The 15,295-nt window shown below is 41.7% G+C and overlaps 1 protein-coding gene across 3 annotated transcripts in view; it reads left to right on the forward strand.

The window, feature by feature from the left end:
- The window catches only part of adcy8 (adenylate cyclase 8 (brain)), a 77,824-nt gene that overhangs the window by 21,839 nt on the left and 40,690 nt on the right, over nucleotides 1-15,295 (forward strand). For all 3 annotated transcript variants that reach the window (XM_069723195.1, XM_069723194.1, XM_069723193.1), the window contains 3 exons: nucleotides 5,992-6,141; nucleotides 14,415-14,545; nucleotides 14,925-15,036. In XM_069723195.1, coding sequence (XP_069579296.1) covers nucleotides 5,992-6,141; nucleotides 14,415-14,545; nucleotides 14,925-15,036 — 393 coding nt within the window. The remainder of the gene's footprint in view (nucleotides 1-5,991; nucleotides 6,142-14,414; nucleotides 14,546-14,924; nucleotides 15,037-15,295) is intronic.

The raw sequence follows: 15,295 nt of genomic DNA on the forward strand, positions 1-15,295 counted from the left end.
GCGCCGCTACTCACGCTTGAATCGAAGTGAAAACATTATGATAATCATTACTATTATTAACCCCGCTCTGATTATTTTCCGCCTAGCTGTTTCTAAGCCGGGCCTCTTCCCGGCCCGCTGCTCTTAATGAGGCCCTTGTTAAAAACATCCACATCACTGGCATTTCCCCCTTTCGACGAACGCACCGGCGGTTCTCTGACACCGATGCCCTTTACGACGCTGCTTTTTTTCCAAAACAACATGGACGCCGCCCCAGCTGCCGCAGCTTATGGGGTTTTAATTTTGGTCTCCGTGGGAGGAGCACGGGCCCGCGGGGGAGGGAGGGAGGGAGGGGGGGTGGAATAAGAAATTGAATCAGTGTGCTGATGTCGTCCTGGGAGAGATTCACAATAACACACAGTAACACACCGTAATGCACTGGGAGGCTCCTCAGCTCCGCGAGATACAGCGAAGAGCCTCGGGCGGAGGGGGGGAGGAGGGGAGGAGGTGGGTGAGGAGGGGAGGAGAGGCTGGGAGAAAGATGGCTGTGTATATGTGCATGTGTATGTAGCTCAAAGGAAGAATCCTCTGATACTCCTACACACATTCAGTTTCCAATGTGAAATTCACTGCAGGAGATTGTTTTAATTTATTTTCTTTGCTTTATGCTAAGATGCAGGGTTTCCTGCAGCAGGAGCGGAGGCGGGCCGCCTCCGCTGAATTAATGACATCGTCAGAAGAAATGTCAACAGTTTTACTAAATACAACCTTAAACGTGTCTCGGTCAGTGTCAAATTCTCCCGAATGTTGTTCGAGCTGAACGGTACGACGACGTGTCAGCGTTTGACAACACCAGTTTTTGTTTGTGTTTCTTTATTCATGCTGAACGGTGAAACTTTAAACCTAAAAGCTCAAGTTCGGGGTGTTTTATGACTAATTTAGAAGCAAATCCTGGTTTGTTTAACGTGGAAACTCGGCGCCTGCAAACACCTGAGAACGGACTGAGACTGTGGGAGTAATCTGGAATTTAGTTGTGCGTCTTTTTTGGGAAAAATATTTGCATTATGATAGATTCTGGATTTATCCATGAAGGTCGAGGTGCAGATATCATAATGAAGAATTATTAAGCAGGTGCTCAAAATACGTAGGAAACACATTACTATTCAAAGTGTTTTTTAATCTTCCACTGTGCCTGAAGGGGGAAGGGGGGGGTTCTCTAAATGTGTAATCTGCCATGTTTTTTTCCCCCCATTTGAATTTGAAGTATCTTCACGTAGATAACCGAAAAGGCCTGTTTATTACTGATATAAGCAAACCTTTGAAGAGTCCGAGGAATTCAGAGCAGTTTTGAAATCGAGTACCCGTCCCGTATACGTCTTACTGCCTTACTGCTGTTTTACTCAGATCTTCCTTCGTATGCAAGAAAATTTGAACTGCAATGTGTTAAAGGCCACAACACTATCAACAAAAGTACTAAAGGTTTGTACATTTGCGCGTCAAACTACTAAATAAGGTGCTTGGTTGCTACGCAACAAAGTCCCAAGGAAACTTCCCAGACTGCTCCTGTTGCGCGTGAACGTTCCGTCGCTTGGTCCACGTTAGCATCTTTGTTACGTGCGTTTTGGCGCCCCTCAGTGCCCGAGGCAGGTAGTTGACGTGTAAGGTTTAAATCTGTGTGCCTACTGTTATATCGAATTCACTCTCCGCTCTGCTACTGAAGGTTTCATCGCTGGTTTAAGAAACAATAAGGACGCTCAATTTTTTTCTATAAGCTTTTTTTTTACTTGGGTCCTTCACGTAGATTCAAAATATTTGGATTTGGCGAGTATCCGTTTGCTACGTAACAATACCGAGTATTATATTGGTACAGTCTACTGATGACCGCGATTGACTGATTGAGCCGTTTCTTGATTTTATCGATGAGAGTAAAACAATTACAAAATGTCCGACGCAAATATAGTAAACGGATACCCCCGACCGCAGTGTCCTCCACCGGTTCCTCCGACCGCTAGGCCCTCCTCTCCGCTAACAGTCGGGGAAACCCCCCCCCCAATATCAGCTCACTCTCAGCAAAAGCATCACGCCGTCAAGAGCACCAGAAATAAAATAAAAATCCCCGCTCTTCATGCTCTATTTTTTTCTCCCTCCCCCTCTCCCACCCCACACCTCCCCCTCTTGAAATGTGCTTTTAGTGGAGCAATTTTACTGCAGAGGGAAACATGGTCAGAGCACTTCAGTGCCTCTCTCTCTCAGCGACGGACGACATGGAACTGTCTGTTTGAGGTTTTTATCTGCCGTGACACAATTCTGCCTCGAGTGTAAGAGTGAAAGCCTTTTCTGTTTTCTCCCCCCCCCCAAAAAAAAGCCAAGACGGCTGCCGGGGGTTGCACTGAAACGGGGTTTAAAGTTATTTGATCACCGGTCGCTTTTGATTTACTGAGAGGGGGCGGGAGGGGGGAGGGGGGAGCTCATGGTAATGACGGCAGATATCGGCAGAAGTTCAACTTAAAGAAAACACCAGTCCTCGACGCCGGAGTTGCAAAAAATACCACAATCGTGTCATATTCGCTCGAGTTTAACGACGCACGTCGTGTTGAATTAAAAGTTTGTCTCACACGATGTCATGTCACATTAGTTAATATAACAACAGGCATGTTTAAAAAAAATATATATTTTTGGTATTTTGTGCTATCACACAGCACACAGCATTAGTAAAAACTTTAGACAGACGCGAACTGCATTGCCGGCTTTGGGGGGGGGGCTTGTTGGGGCCGGACCCGCCCCCAAAAAATAAAAAGATCACAGAGCAACTTTTATATTGTACCTGCCACAGAAAAAAAAGCACATTTTAATTAATTATTAATTATTTCACAATAATCGGTAATAGTATCGGGCCCTAAAACAAAAACAACACATGGGTAAATCCATCCACACAGTTCTGAGAACAGGTCTCACTTCTAAGTGAAAACACCTGCGTTGGGTTTTTGTTTCACTTTAGAAACAAAACATCATAAAAAAAACAAAAAAAAACTTTTGGTGGCTGTTTAAAAGCCAGGAAATCTCATCACTCTGGGGCAAAATAATTATGATTTATGGATGGACGACCTTATCGGCCGCCTGCAGATCCGGAGAAGACTGATCGGGTTTTTTTGTGCCTTTTTTGTTGGGGAAATAAAAATTTAAAAAAAACGTTCCCAAGTGACCTTTCGATAGAGACACGGATCCTGTGGAGGGGAAGCAGATGCTCGGGACCTGTCCAGACGTGTCTTGCGACTGTAATTACTCCCCAAACACCCCCCCCCCTCCAGTGGGGTGTGTTGGAGAAGCTGGAAGCAGGGAGGTGGGTTTTTTTTTGTTGTTGTTTTTTTTTCTCCTCTGTGAGATGTGTTCAACCTGTTTTAACGCTTGCATCATGTAACGCTCCAGCAGGCGGCAGGAAGCCGCTGCATGTTGCAGAGTGTTACATCAGCCCAGGCCCATCCCACGTTTTTTTTTTTTTTTCTTCTTCTTCGTCACAAGGCTGAAGAAAAGCCTTCAGACTTTTACAGACAGTCATCTTTCAAAGAATTAAGCCGGGCGGCCGGTTTCGTCTGACTCACTCGTGTTTTGGGGTTTTTAAACGTTGCTGGATTTTCTGTGAAATTGTACCTCTAAACTATAAATGTGCCGCTTTTTTTTAACAGTACACACAAAGTGGCAATTAAATGCGGAATAACAACTTAAGGGTCAACGGACTCAAATATTACCATCTGCCAAACATCTCATTCTTGTACTAACGCTATCCTCGGACACAATTCAAGCCCTTTTGATTTATTTAGCGCCACGTCGCAACACAAACCTTTCCAAAACCTTGATAACTCGTGAAAAAAATGTATTGACTTTATTCGAGAATTTGGAATGGGAGTCTATGGAGGCTTTTTTGGAGCCGACCCCTAGCGGCCATCGGTGGTACTGCAGCTTGAGGCACTTTCCGCTTCGGACACATTTTTTCAGACCCGGAAGCTACGAACAATTTTTAAAACCAGTCTGTAGTTCAAATTCATCCTCGAAGGTTCCTCGCAGCGCTCGTGAAGCTCTGGCAGGACAGCGGGTTGTGGAAATGTTTTTTTTGTTGTTGAACAGGTTGAGTAGAAGCCGTGCGGTTTCAAGTGTTCGCTCATTCAAGGATGCACACACACACACACACACACACACACACACACACACACACACACACACACACACACACACACACACACACACACACACACACACACACACACACACACACACACACACACACACACACACACACACACACACACACACACAACAGTGACCTGGTTTTTTTCTTTGTCTTTTTGTCTTTTAAGTCTTCTCCGGTTTCAGATGTCCTCGTCTCCGTTCAACAGACGTCTTTGGCTCACCGGCTTGTCACAGCGGCTCAAAGCCCCACTCACCTCCGACATGAATATTTAATCTCACTTTGACACGCTTTTTATTGCACATCAGGGGAGAAACTTCAGACCTACAGGTTGTTTTTCATCTGTGTTGTTTCTTTTGGCTCAACTCTTAGAAATGTATGACTTCTCTTGGATGTCGATCAATCAATCAATCAAACTTTATTTATGGAGCACTTTTCGAACATTTTGGTGCTTTTCAAAATGCTTTACAGATGACTGACAGGCCAATAATAAGTTGTATACCAGAAAAATGTATATCAGAACCATTTAAAAAACAAGGTTTAAAAACAAATTAAAAGGAAAATAAGAACATTTAAAAACCACTTTGAGACCAAATGCACATGAGACAATAGAGATAAAAAAAAAAAAGTGTTGAAATAGAGTGAAAAAAGAACTAGAAACTTAAGTAAGAGGAATTAAAAATATGTATAAGTACCTAAATGGATGATAAACAGGTATGAAAGTGGAGGAAATAAAATAAAGAAAAGCAAATAGATACAAAATAAACATTTAAAAGTAAATATGATACAAATTAAAATGTCTAAAAGCCAGTAAAAACAAGGCTGAAGAGGTGAGTTGTCAATTCACATTTATCCCATCATCCTTATTCCATTAAACAATATGAGTTTGGCTGCCATGCTGTGAAAAAAGGGGGGTTGCGTGGTCAAACAAATCCTCTTTGGGTATGAATGAGGGCGGACACATTATGAACAGAGGAGTATTTATCCAGATGTGACGCTGTAAAAAAAAAAAAAACGGGACGTCTGTACATCTCTTCTGTCACAACAAACGCACAAATGGAGTTACGGAGAGCGCACCGCCGCGATGACCGGTCGGATAACGCTCCGGACAACGGCGGTGAACACACAATCCTTTCATCCTGCCAAAAGAGCCTCGGGATGTTTGTGTTTTACACTACATTAAATTACATTTCTTTTAGCTGACGCTTTTATTCAAGGCGACTTACAATAAGTGCATTTCAACCATGAGGGTACAAAACCCAGAACAACAGGAATCAAGAAAATACAATTTCTTCAAGAAAGCCAAACTACAAAGTTCTATCAGTAAGTTCCATTTTAAGATACTAAAGTTCTACTGTTCCAGGTGAAGTCTGAAGAGGTGTGTTTTTAGTTTGCGGCAGAAGATGTACAGAGTTTCCGCTGTCCTGATGTCGTTGGGGAGCTCATTCCACCATTTAGGTGGTAGTTTAAAATTAGCTCGTGGATCTTAAAAGCGTGCAAGAGCGTACATCTTTTCTCTGTGACGCCATTCGTGACCTTTCGACCTGCTCGGATATGTTATCTCCGAACAGGTTTGTTTAGAAAAGTCAAAATCTCCTCAGACCCTTTTTACGTTTTTTGTTTTTTTTACCTGCATGGAAGGAAAAAAAATCGACCTAAAAAAAAGTTACCTGCCCAATTTTTTTTTTCAAAATAAGTCAATTCGAACTGAGCGTGCGATCTCACCTTCTTTATCTGTGTGTGTGTGTGTGTGTGTGTGTGTGTGTGTGTGTGTGTGTGTGTGTGTGTGTGTGTGTGTGTGTGTGTGTGTGTGTGTGTGTGTGTTTCAGGTAGCGGCTCAGGCTGTGTTGTTCATGTGCATGAACACCGCTGGGATATTCATCAGTTACCTGTCCGACCGCGCTCAGCGTCAGGCCTTCCTCGAGACGCGGCGCTGCATCGAAGCTCGACTGCGACTCGAGACGGAGAACCAGAGACAGGTGAGTCCACGAAAGACACAAAAAAACAAAAACAAAGACGCCGCTCACACACAAACACACACACACACACACACACACACACACACACACACACACACACACACACACACACACACACACACACACACACAACTGCTGCTTGCGGTGCCCGTTTCATCTATCGTGTATAGGATGCGTTTACCAAATATGGAAACTATTTAACGTCAATGCCGAGATGTTTTTGCACAGACATTCATGGTCCACAGAAGATGAATCATGCTCACTTTGGTTCCCCTGATTTAAAGTCCAGCGCCACCAAAATAAATACAAGTTATCATTTGAAGGTGAAATAGCTGGTCAAATTGTTCACTTTCTCTCGTGAAATATCTCAACATTGGCGCAAAATTTGGTACGGACCTGGAGGGTGCCCAGGTGGTGTATTTTACTGACTTTGAAAATCCCCGGCCTTTTTACTTCTTTGGTGCTTTGGAGAAGATTGTTGGGAGCCATTGGTGTCCACACAAAGACAAAGCAAATGTTAGCGTGCTAAATGTCTTAAGTAACATGGTGAACATTGTGAACATGATATTTGTGAGTAGGTTAACATGCTGAAATCATCTTTACATTCAGGGTCCATTGACTTTTTTTTTGGGGGGGGGGGGATTTAGCTTCACGAACTACTCCCGTCAAATGGTTATTATATTTACACTATTTACACAGTTTATTGGTGGCTTCACTACGACTTTAATGGTGGACAAAAAGTGCAGGAGAAATAAAACCATTTACTTGAACATAATGTTCACCCCCCCCCCCCATTCAAACTCTAGCCTGTACACTGTAAGAGATATCGGACGGTGACCTCCAGATGACCTTCACCGAGCACAAAAACACAGCAACACAAAGCCAGAGTAATGTTGTAAAGAACACATTTGAAACGTGCTGTTGTTCGGTGATGAAGCTCAGCGTGAGGACACTTCCATGAAGGAAGAAAAAAAACACACAAAAAAGACAAGAAAATTGATGGATTTCAGTTAACAGGGCCGAACGTGAAACTGGCACGGACTAAATGAGTCCTCTGGGAGGCGGAATAACATGGCCGCTGCATCGATCCTGGGCTGTCACACACACTGTGCATCAGTGCAGTGGTCACGCATGCACACACACACACACACACACACACACACACACACACACACACACACACACACACACACACACACACACACACACCCTCCCTAACGAGATAACACATGCACACAGTCTGAGTCAGATGGGTGAAGGAGTATATACGCAAACACACAGCAATAGACCTATTAGACTGTGTAACTAAAACACACACACACACACACACACACACACACACACACACACACACACACACACACACACACACACACACACACACACACGCACACACTGACAGACAGTGAGCTTTGTTTGCGGAGGAGAGTGGATGGACAGCGAGGCGCCGACAGGCCGCTCTTACGGTGCTCGTGTTTTCCTGGAAGGCTTCGGCTCTGATAAATCTGCGTGATGGTTTTGTAATGGAGGCCCCCCCCCCCCTCCGCCCTCACCCCCCCACCCCCAGAGCGCCTTAATGTCAACCAATCAGGGTCTGCTATTTCCGTCAATATCCTCGAAGTACACAGCGCCAGGTTCGCTGCTCCGTAGTCTGTTGCGTTGCGGCCGTGACAGTAAGCAAGAAATCAAAAGCTGCTCTCATCAATACTTTCATGTAAAAAAAAAATGGATCACGTGACTAATTGGGTTGTGAAAATGGGGGTGTCTCTGCCGGCGACTGTGAACTCTATCTTGCATTTTTGATGGTCTTCTAGCCGGTTGTTTTTTTGCTTTTACGGCCCAAAACTTTGCTATTGTGTGGTTTGCTTTGAGTTTTTAATCAAACGAGCGCCGATCGGACCCGGAGTGAACTTCCTGTTCTCGGCACCAAACGACAGACAGACACAGTTAAAGACTTGGAAAGTGGAACATCCTGCAGCTAAACAATGAGATATTCTTCTTCAGTGGTGGTGGAGACCAAACAAATATAGCTAAAGAGGTGACTCATCGCGGCGGTGATCATGTAGGTCTGAGTCTTGATATTTAAGAGGATTATCCACGTCGACCGAGTAAATGAACTAGATCGGCATCCCAGGTGTTTTTCTGTGGAATTAAACACCAATGATCTGCACATGAAGTGATATTTCTTTTAACCGAGAGCGGAGCTGCATTCAGAAGAGACCGCAGCGCTGGGCAGGAACGTTTTAATGAATCACCTCCAAAAATAATGAAGTTATCTGATGTTAAAAAAGAATGAAGTGAAGCGCGAAACGACCTCCGAGTCATTTCTACCGACGGGAAGCCTTTAGTCCGTTCAGATGAAGCTTTTGATGTTTCAAACCAGAGATAATTCTTCTTTCTTCAAGTAAGCAAAGAAAAAGACTGAAAAATAGATGAGTGTTTCTCCCGACAGCAGTCTAAATTCAGAGAACACGTGTTTAATGTTTTTGGAATAAACAGGTTATAAACGTGGATCAATGTTTGACTTTTTTTACCCCTAAAATCTCCTTTACGTCAAACTGAAAATCCACCACGAGCAGCAGCAACAACAACAACAAAAGCGGGACAGAAGGAACAAAACCAAGAGTTTCCTCGTAAAACCTTGAAAGATAGAAGTTGTCAGTGACTACCGGAGGCCTTCGGCTCTCGGCGAAAAAAAATCAAGCTGCGCTAATGACTTTCAAAGCTAATCTGACACTGAGTCCGCTGGCTCTCAGCTGTCCAAACCAGGGACCATGTCCAGTGGAGCAAAACATACTCCACACTGCAAGAAGTGAAGCTGAGCGAGTCTCTTATGCTCGCCGGGGCTGAAACCGTTGGAAGAAAAAGCACGGCGACATGATGCTCTTTATTAGTTGTGCAAAAATTTTTTTTTTAAAAATGTAAACACTCAAATGCTTACTTAACTCTATTAACATAAAGTCCCACAGAAGAAGAAATCAGAAATCATTTTTACTGCAGGAATCATCAGTAATTTTCTCTTCCTTTTTTATTCCTCTAAATGAACGCCGGTCGTCACTCCAGTCAAAGTGCTCCCATAAAAAAATCAATCGATTTCTTTTCGATAAATATCAGCGACGTGTCATGAACGTGAAGTTGGGCTACTGCTGTGATTTTTTTTTTTACTTCAGAAACTTTTATGTTAAAACCTCTTGATGGTTGTAGCTCCGTTCCGTCTAATTTATCGCAAAAAACATTCAAAGAAAAACGTTTACTGAACAACTTAAAAAAGTACACTGTCACACCGTAGAAAAAACGATGTCGCTCCCAAAGTCTAATGCAGCTCTCTGTTTGGCACCTGAACTTTTCTTTTCATATATTTTTTAGAACTACTTCCTGCACAATGAGCACGAATCAGAAATTAAACTATTACTCATCCTGAAATTCAAATGAACTCATGTTAAACACTTGTGGCTTTTACAGAAGTCCTTTAAAGCTGCTTGAAGTTTAGAACCGTTTCTAAAATGTTAACTTGGCATACAATCTAGTCTGCGCTCTTTATTGAACTTCTGTAACGTGTACACTGTAAAATACTCAAAGCCATCATTTCTGGTCTTCCTCCTTCATTTTCACAGGAAATAATAATAATAAAAAAAAAAGAAAAGTCATCTGGTGGTCCATCTGAAAATGACGGTGGCCCTGAAGGTCAAACGCAAAAACATTTCACAGAATACAAAAACATTTTGGTTTTCCATTCAGGTTGAGTCAGATCCACCAGCTGGCTCCTCCCCCAGCTCGTCCAAATACGGTCACTTCCTGCTCCAAACCGCTCTGCACTGGCGAGACGGAGAAGACCAAAAATCGGATGACGTCACTGCCGATTGGTTGGAACTTAACGTATAGATACTCCAAAACCTTCCTGCATTTAACACACACATAAAAAAATATATATATATATGAAATATAATTTCTTTTTAATCTGAAAACACTGCGAAAAAGCAGCGTTGCGTTCAAATCGAGACTCTCAGCGTTTGATATAAGAAGGGGAAAAAAATGTAGTTAAAAAAAACAAAAAACGCTGCGGCAGTTTCTCCGACACGTCGCAACACCGAGCTCCTCCGAGAGTCTCCAAACTCTTTCAGCCTGGATTTTAAAAGCCACGCTTCTTGCAGCGAATCTCCACCGCCGAAACCCCCCCGGAGCGCTCGGTCGCGACGCGGCAGCCGAGGCATTAGCGACGCTCCGCTGAAACGCTCGCCTGTCTAGACCGCAATTCAGATACCGACACACAATCCCCCCCTCCCCTCCCCCTCACACCATTTTTACACATTTCACACACTCGGGCTGAGTTCATAGTGGAGAGTCAGCAGGGAGGAGCCGTCCAATCAGCTGCCGGTCCTCCCACGCGCAGCATCACCGGCTGTCAGACACCAGGAACATGGAACACGCTGCATCTGAGAGTATCGTGGAATTATTGATTACACAAGCAGGAAAGTAAATATTAAAAATGAATATGAAGTGGGTCATTATTAAACAGGAATTCAAGGTGTTTTTGTTTGGTTGTTTTGTGTGCTACTGAAAAAGCTGCTGTTTATAAGGATTATTGTTTTGAAGATCCCAGTAAGACAAGAAATGATATTGTTTTTTGTTTTTTATTATTGATTGCACAAACAGAAAAGTAAATATTGAAAAATGAATTAGAAATATAAAGTGTGTCATTATTTATCAGGAATTCAAGGTGTTTGTTTAGTCCTCTACTTAAAAAGCTACTGTTGACTAGGATTATTATTTTGAAGATCACGGTAAGACAATAAATTATAGTGAACTGTTTTTTGTTTTTTCATTATTGATTACACAAACAGAAAATTTACATTCTAAATATGAAATTAAATTTTTGGATTCGCTAAAAATACTCTTCAATCTGCTTCATAGTAATTTTATTATTTTCCAGAAATATTTGTCAAAAATGTCCATATGAGTGTCTTTGGGAGAGTAAAGCACTGGCTTGTCAAATGCCATCAAACAAATAAAGTGAGGGCCAAACTAAGGCACGCGGGCCCCAAACTGGGCAGCTCCGGTTTAAAGGGTGGCGATCACAAGCCGTAGCTTCGGCCCCGACGACAGATTGTTAAAAGATTGGACATTTTGGTCAACCGCTGCTGCGTCGTTTTAAAATCTTTTGTCTTGAAGCTTAACGTAGGATTTGCAGTGTTGACGGCGTCGCCGCGATCAGCACTCGTCCTCCGTCTCTGTCTCTCCACTCCTGCTGGAGGTTTGAAGAGGCTCTCCAGAGCTCTCAGACGGCGTCACGCAGCTTCACTCAGCGCACACGAGGGTGCTTTTTTTTTTTTTTTCTACCGGAAAAACGTACCCATGATCCAAACAGGGAATAAAGCCAATTTAGTCATATTCAGAGAAAGAAAACAGACAATATGGGTAGTAACTGTTTTTTTTTTTTTTTTGTATCATCTTTCTTTAAGATATAAGATAGTTAACATGCAGCTCAATAAAACTATATATATCTTAACTCATAGCATCCACAGTTCATAAACCACATCTGAACTACGTGTATCTGGCGACTTTCTGAACGTAGCTTTACGTTATGTTCAATTATTCTTTTAGTAATTTAGTTCTTGCTTTCTGAAGAAGTTGAATGTAGTGTTATTGGTTTTTACAATGTTTTTTTGTGATGTACGTCGCCATGCTAGCTTAAGACAAACTTCTGCTTTTATGCTACACATTTTTTTATTTAAAAATTTTTTTTGGTGAGTTGCAGTGATTTCTTTATTCTTCGGAAATGTCAAAACGGATCATATTACAGAATAGATTGGCACAAAGTTAAAGGGCTAAAGAACAGCTGATTGGTGCAAGTAACAATCACACGGTCAGATTCACATGAAAGCTTTATTTCTTTTATGCTTTAAATACTTCGTTTCTGACTTGTGTCTCCATGGTAATTCTTCTTTTAATCTTTAACATTTAAGTCTACAATACTGGATATTACGTTTTGTTTTTATAGATTCGGTAATCCAGCTTTATGTAAAACGGAGATTGTGTTACTTGGAGAGAAATTTTTGAATCCAACTCAAAAACTCAGCAGCTTTGACATCTAGTTTACAATAATGCTTTTTCTTCTTTTTTTTTTTCATAATATATATATATTTTTTTCCAACATAAATGAATAAGACAGTAACATTACAGCTGTTGGGGACTATTTGCAGTGGCGGATGAATCCACGTTCGGTGTTGTCGTGCATATTTCGTGGCAGCAGGATGGTGTGTGTGTCCGTGGGGAGTCAAACTGTGTGAACATGGTGATGAAAGAGCATGTTGACACGGTGCAACGGTGTGACACGTTTGCACACGTAAATAACACGCTGTCGTTAAGACGCACGCGTCCTCAAAGAAGGAAGATCGTGTTGCTAATGTGCAAATTACCGTCTTTGAAATTTGACTGAAGAAAGTAAATGTGTTTGAATGGCAGGAAATTGAACCGATCTCACGCCCCCCCCCCTCTCGCCCCGCTGGCAGATTAATTAAGGCTGTGCTGAGAGACCACCCGACCTCGCCTGGACTCTCCAGTTGTTAAATCTAAACTGTACCTCTCCTTCATTTTAGTGTAAAAGTATCAGAATTCTTTTTTTCCGACGCGAGCTCGCCGCGCAGCTGAAGTCACCTTCCATGATTTTTCTGGTTGCTTCTAATGTATTCAGTATCTGAAGGAGGCAGTTGCTTTGGCGTCGGTGCAGATCCCCGAGGCCAAAAAAAATTAAAAAAAAATAAATGCTGAGGGACGTTGCAATCGCTCCCACTCCAAATCTGTTTCTGCTTTTGCCAAGTGGCACCGCGTCAGTACAGAAACCAAAAGACGGACTTGGTTGTTTTTTTTTCCCGTTGTGTGTTGTTTCTGCGCGACTGGAGGCTTTGGAGGATCCAGCTCAAGGAGCTTAAGCTGGCGGAGTCAAAGTCATCGTTTAAATCGGGTTTTTTCTTACAGACAGGCCTTTTATGTAATTTGTTTTTACAAGCTTTATTTATTTTATGCTTTTAATACTTAGTTTCTGACTTTAAATATTCCTTTAATCTTTAACATTTAACTCTACAATACTGGATATTGTGTTTTATTGGTCACAGCTCCACCTATGCTGTTGTTATCGTAAAAAAAAAAGTTAACTGTAAAAATCGACACCATTTTTGTATTCTGGAAAAATAGAATAAAGAAAGAAAGAAGAAAGCAAAGGAAATGTTTGCAAGGACTGATGCACTAAAATATATAATAATATAAGATATATATTTATACTACAAACTTCTTGAAACAACTTGATTGTTTGAAAGCAGCTCTCAACGGGGGCAGATTAAATTATTTTTTTTTTCACCTAACAGAAGTCTTTTCAGGCGGCTCTGTAATCAGTGATTGAAGTGGGAAAAAAAAAAAAAAAGTGTTCACATCTTGATGTATGATCCAAATCAACTTGCACAAAGTATGATGTGGAAACTGAAAACAGTCTTAACAGTGAAAATAAAAGAGACATCTTGTGTCCCGCAGTTAAGCCAGAAAAAGGAAATCAATTTGCATTTAGACTCTAATGAGTAAGAAGGAGTGAGAGGTGGAGGATTTACATGGAAAAACCAAATCAAACACAAATTATTATTCAAAGTAGAATTTCTTTTTTTATATACCTCCTTAAACATGTCTGAATGGGAGCTTTACATTTTACATTTTGATTATTCACAGTAAAAAAGGATTCTAGATGTTGCCAATTTTCACAACATAATTTTATTCAAACAACGGGGAGAACCATTTCAGTTTATTAAAGTAAGAAGACGAGGTCCAAACCTAGTATATGCCTGGACTGTGTATGAAGCGCTTTCAAGCTTTCAATTAAAAACGGGCTTTTAATTTGAAAGGAATGCAGGAAAACTGACCTTTTTTCTCCAATTTCCTAAGGAACGGTAGACAATTATATATGATATTATCATCATATTTGACGATAGCTCAAGATGTTTAACGTGTCTGGGAAGACAAAACAACTATTCAAGAAGAATAAAAAGTTTAAAAACTTTGCTAGGGAGCGGACGCTAACGTTCGCTCGCTGCTTTTAGCCTCGGGTGTATTTCTCGGTTGGGAAGGATTTGACCGTCAAAGCTCTTCCTGTGTCGTCCGTCTGAGTCTTCTTTTGTGATCTCTTCGCGACCTTTCGGAGCCACGACGACATTATTTGTAAGATTAATGTAACTGAAACGAGCCGCCGAGTACTAATTCGATCCATCTTTCTCCCCCCCGCCCCCTTACAGGAGAGACTGGTGTTATCAGTCCTGCCACGTTTTGTAGTTTTGGAAATGATCAACGACATGACAAATGTAGAGGACGAACACCTCCAGCATCAGTTCCACAGAATCTACATCCACCGCTACGAGAATGTCAGGTGAGGTTTGCCGGTTTGGTCGCGATTCAGGCTGAATTCAGTTTTACTTTCAGACCGAAGTTTCCTGTTCGCTTTTCTGCTGTGAATGAACCTCTTTAGTCTTTTTTCTTTTTTTTCACAAGCAAAAACCATCAACAAATCCTCATCGTGTCTTTTGAGTTAACATTTTCCCATTTTAACCTGAATTTAACCAAGAAAATTCACCAGAGGTTTCTTGTTTACTGAAAATCTGCTGTCGGACGCACTGATACTAACTAATGGAGACATTCATGTAAACACGCAGGTGCTCAACAATGTAAATATAAAAATGTATTATGAGTACTTTTTTTTTTTAAGAACTGGCCTGAATATTAAAGTGACATTTCCATATTTTATTCAGCATTCTTTTCGCAGATGTTAAAGGCTTCACAAACCTCTCCACGACGCTGTCGGCGCAGGAGCTGGTGCGAATGTTGAATGAACTCTTTGCACGTTTCGACCGTCTCGCACATGTAAGTGATTTTTAGCTGTTGTCCCCCAGAGGCATGTTTGTGTGCTTAAAGGAATTTCTTTTTAACCCCTAAGGTATATTTTTAATATCAAATACTCATCCATGCTTTGAATGATGATTCCAGTTTGCTGTATTTCCCATTGATATGTCTGTTTTGTCTCTATGGGTCGTGCTAGTTTGTACAGATTTGGGCAAACGAGTCGTTGCACAAAACAGCGTGTATCGGGGCAAAAAACAGATTATTATTTTTTTTTTATTTT

Source organism: Brachyistius frenatus, unplaced genomic scaffold (assembly GCF_029030835.1).
Source record: "Brachyistius frenatus isolate BFR_SWC_R1_liver_20210118 unplaced genomic scaffold, ASM2903083v1 Contig_319, whole genome shotgun sequence".
In the NCBI taxonomy this organism is placed as follows: Eukaryota; Metazoa; Chordata; class Actinopteri; family Embiotocidae; genus Brachyistius; species Brachyistius frenatus.